At 40.7% G+C, this 2,934-nt stretch overlaps 1 protein-coding gene across 1 annotated transcript in view; it reads left to right on the top strand.

Annotated features, from left to right (window-relative positions):
* The first annotated feature begins 608 nt into the window (after window positions 1–608).
* LOC105457890 overlaps window positions 609–2,934 on the top strand; it is a 2,667-nt gene continuing 341 nt past the window's right edge. Inside the window, exons 1-3 of the mRNA XM_011702821.1 lie at window positions 609–1,607; window positions 1,694–2,321; window positions 2,429–2,932. Of these exons, the coding sequence (XP_011701123.1) occupies window positions 609–1,607; window positions 1,694–2,321; window positions 2,429–2,932 (2,131 nt within the window). The remainder of the gene's footprint in view (window positions 1,608–1,693; window positions 2,322–2,428; window positions 2,933–2,934) is intronic.

Raw genomic sequence — 2,934 nt, 5'->3', positions numbered from 1 at the left:
AAATATGTCTCATAAGATAGAGCGTCCTTGTTCGTGAATAGTGTAATGTCTTGAACGCATCATTCAACTCAATCTTTAGAATCCTAATTATAAATTTTCTCTTTGAAAATTCAAGATTGTTGATCGTTCTGTGACTTTGTAAATTACATTTAAAGTTTTTTAATCCATATAAATGTCGTGGTATTATGTTATTGTATATACAAAATTTGAGAAATTTAATGCGAATCGATTGTTTAATCATGTTCTTGCGATATTTTACCCATTGCTTCATAAGTTTGTATTATTGCTTCATAAGCTTGTATTATTGTTATGTATTAGAGTCTAGTTTGTAAACCCGCCAACCGTATGGTACCTTCTTCCCCCTCTTTTCTTACACTCCAGTGTATGTTATGGCCGCTAGTAACGAGCACACAACGTGTGTATCCGTGCCTCTTAATAAAAGTGCCAGTACGAGTATTCACGAGTCATTGACAATCCCAATTCCCCGGTCAATACACAATAAATTGGTGTCAGAACGTGGCTTTTGTACAGTGGAAGAGGATTCTAGCAGATTTCACCGGGAAATCATCAAATTAATAGTTGCCGAGTAAGCAACCTAGAAATCCGAGATGGACGTTCCACCGGAACTTGTGCAAGCAATTGCAAGCATGATGGTTAGCGCTATCCAAGCGTCGACAACGCAAACTTCGGCCACTGTGGGTCCTAATGGCGGACCTCCGACGTCGGCGCAGTTCCTAAAACCACCGCCGTTCTCAATAAGCGAATACCGATTATTAGAAGGATCTTCGGTTGAAGATTATTTCAAGCGATTCGACTGGGCACTTCAACTAAGCAAGATATCAGAAGAGCAACACGCTAATTTTAACCGAGTATATATGGGCAGTGAGTTAAATAACGTTCTTAAATTCTTAATTAATCTGCGGTTACCGGAAGAGCTAACCTATAACGAGTTACGAACAGTACTAATTAACCATTTCGATCGCGTTAAAAACAGATACGTAGAGAGCATTAAATTCCGTCATATTGTGCAACAGAAAGGAGAAAGTATTGCTGCCTTTGCATTGCGCCTCAAACAGGGCTCCGCGTATTGTGAGTACGGAGAGTTCCTTGACAGGATGCTCATCGAACAATTTCTTCATGGACTTTCATTGCGCGATATATGCGACGAGATTATTAGTAAAAAGCCAACGACGTTCGCGGAAGCATACGAGATTGCGCACACGCTCGAAGCTACACGGGATACTAGCAATGAGGTTAAAACTACCGGATCGGGAAACACATACGAAGTAGTACATAAGTTGGGATACGCACCCCAACAATTCAAGCATCGGAAAAAGGATGCACATAAAAAACCAAGTTATGAACGTGATTATTATAAGAAAAATTCTCGCTTTCAAGGGCAGGACGATAAGCAGAGCACCACCAAAACCACACGTAGTTGCGGAAGCTGTGGAGGACCGCACCCCCGTGCCAAATGCAAATTTTTCGGAGCTGTATGTCATAATTGTAAGAAGAAAGGACACATCGCTAAAGTGTGCAGAGCGATGAAGCAAATGCAAGGCCCCGCAGATTTGACAGATCAGGATACAGCTGACACAAAAACTACAGTACGAGTCGATGTAATACAACGTTTAGACAAGCTAACAAAATTAACAAGCTTGATTTTTCATCTAAACGCATGCTTAAGATTCAGATCGATGGTCGAGATCTTGAAATGGAGCTAGACACTGGTGCGCCTTGTGGTATTGTAAGTAAACAAACTTTATTTTTTATCAAACCCGCTTGCAAATTATTCAAGACGGATAGACGCTTTGCAAGTTACACAGGCCACGGTGTTAATTGTATTGGACGCATTCCAGTCGAGGTTACATTAGGTAAAACCTCTCGAAAATTAAATCTATATGTTGTGGATGGTAATTTCGACTCACTATTTGGCAGGGAATGGATCTCTCATTTTGTCCACGAAATTAAATTCCACGAGCTTTTTAACTCACCCGACGATATTCATGCAGTTACCACATTAGCTCCTGAATTATCCAGAGAACAGAAGACTCGTCTAGATCAATTCTTAATGAACTACAAAGATGTATTCAGTACTTCGCCAGGCAAACTCTCAGGGCCGCCAGTCTCAGTCCATTTTAAACCAGGAACATCTCCTGTTTTCGCTCGTGCACGAGAAGTGCCGTTAGCGTTGCGTGATGCATACGCCAAGGAAATCGATGCTAAAATAGCATCCGGATTTTACGAGAGAGTGAAGCATTCAGAGTGGGCTTCGACAACGCATATAGTAATAAAGAAAAATGGTAAATTGCGAATCACGGGTAACTACAAACCTACATTAAATCATTATCGTCATAGATGAATATCCTATTCCAAGACCGGAGTATTTATTTAATAAGATGAAGGACGCAAAACTTCTGCCACTTAGACGTCACAGATGCATATACACATTTGCCGGTTGACGCAGAATTCAGTTACGCATTAACATTGAATACTCCAACTCATGGTCTGATCCGTCCTACATGTGCTGTCTACGGAGCAGCTAATGTACCAGCGGTTTGGCAACGCAAAATAGAGTCAGTCTTGCAAGATATTCCAAACGTTCTCAATTTCTTTAACGATATTTTAGTTTTTGCAGACAACTTCGATAACCTCATATTCTCCTTGGATGCAGTTCTACAACGATTGAGGAACAACGGTCTGAAGCTAAATCGAGACAAATGCATCTTTGCTACTACAACCGTAGAATTCTTAGGACATAAAATTGATGCACAGGGAATTCATAAATCCGACAAGCACATTCAAGCTATTAGAGATGCGCCGAAACCGTCAACGCCAGAGGAACTTCAATTATTTTTAGGCAAAGCAACGTATTATGGATCTTTTATTGCCAATCTTTTGAGTAGAAGCCGTCCACTACGGGACATATTACGT

Source organism: Wasmannia auropunctata, unplaced genomic scaffold, assembly GCF_000956235.1.
Source record: "Wasmannia auropunctata unplaced genomic scaffold, wasmannia.A_1.0 LD336103.1, whole genome shotgun sequence".
NCBI classification, from domain to species: Eukaryota; Metazoa; Arthropoda; class Insecta; order Hymenoptera; family Formicidae; genus Wasmannia; species Wasmannia auropunctata.
This window is presented reverse-complemented; position numbering and strand designations above follow the sequence as displayed.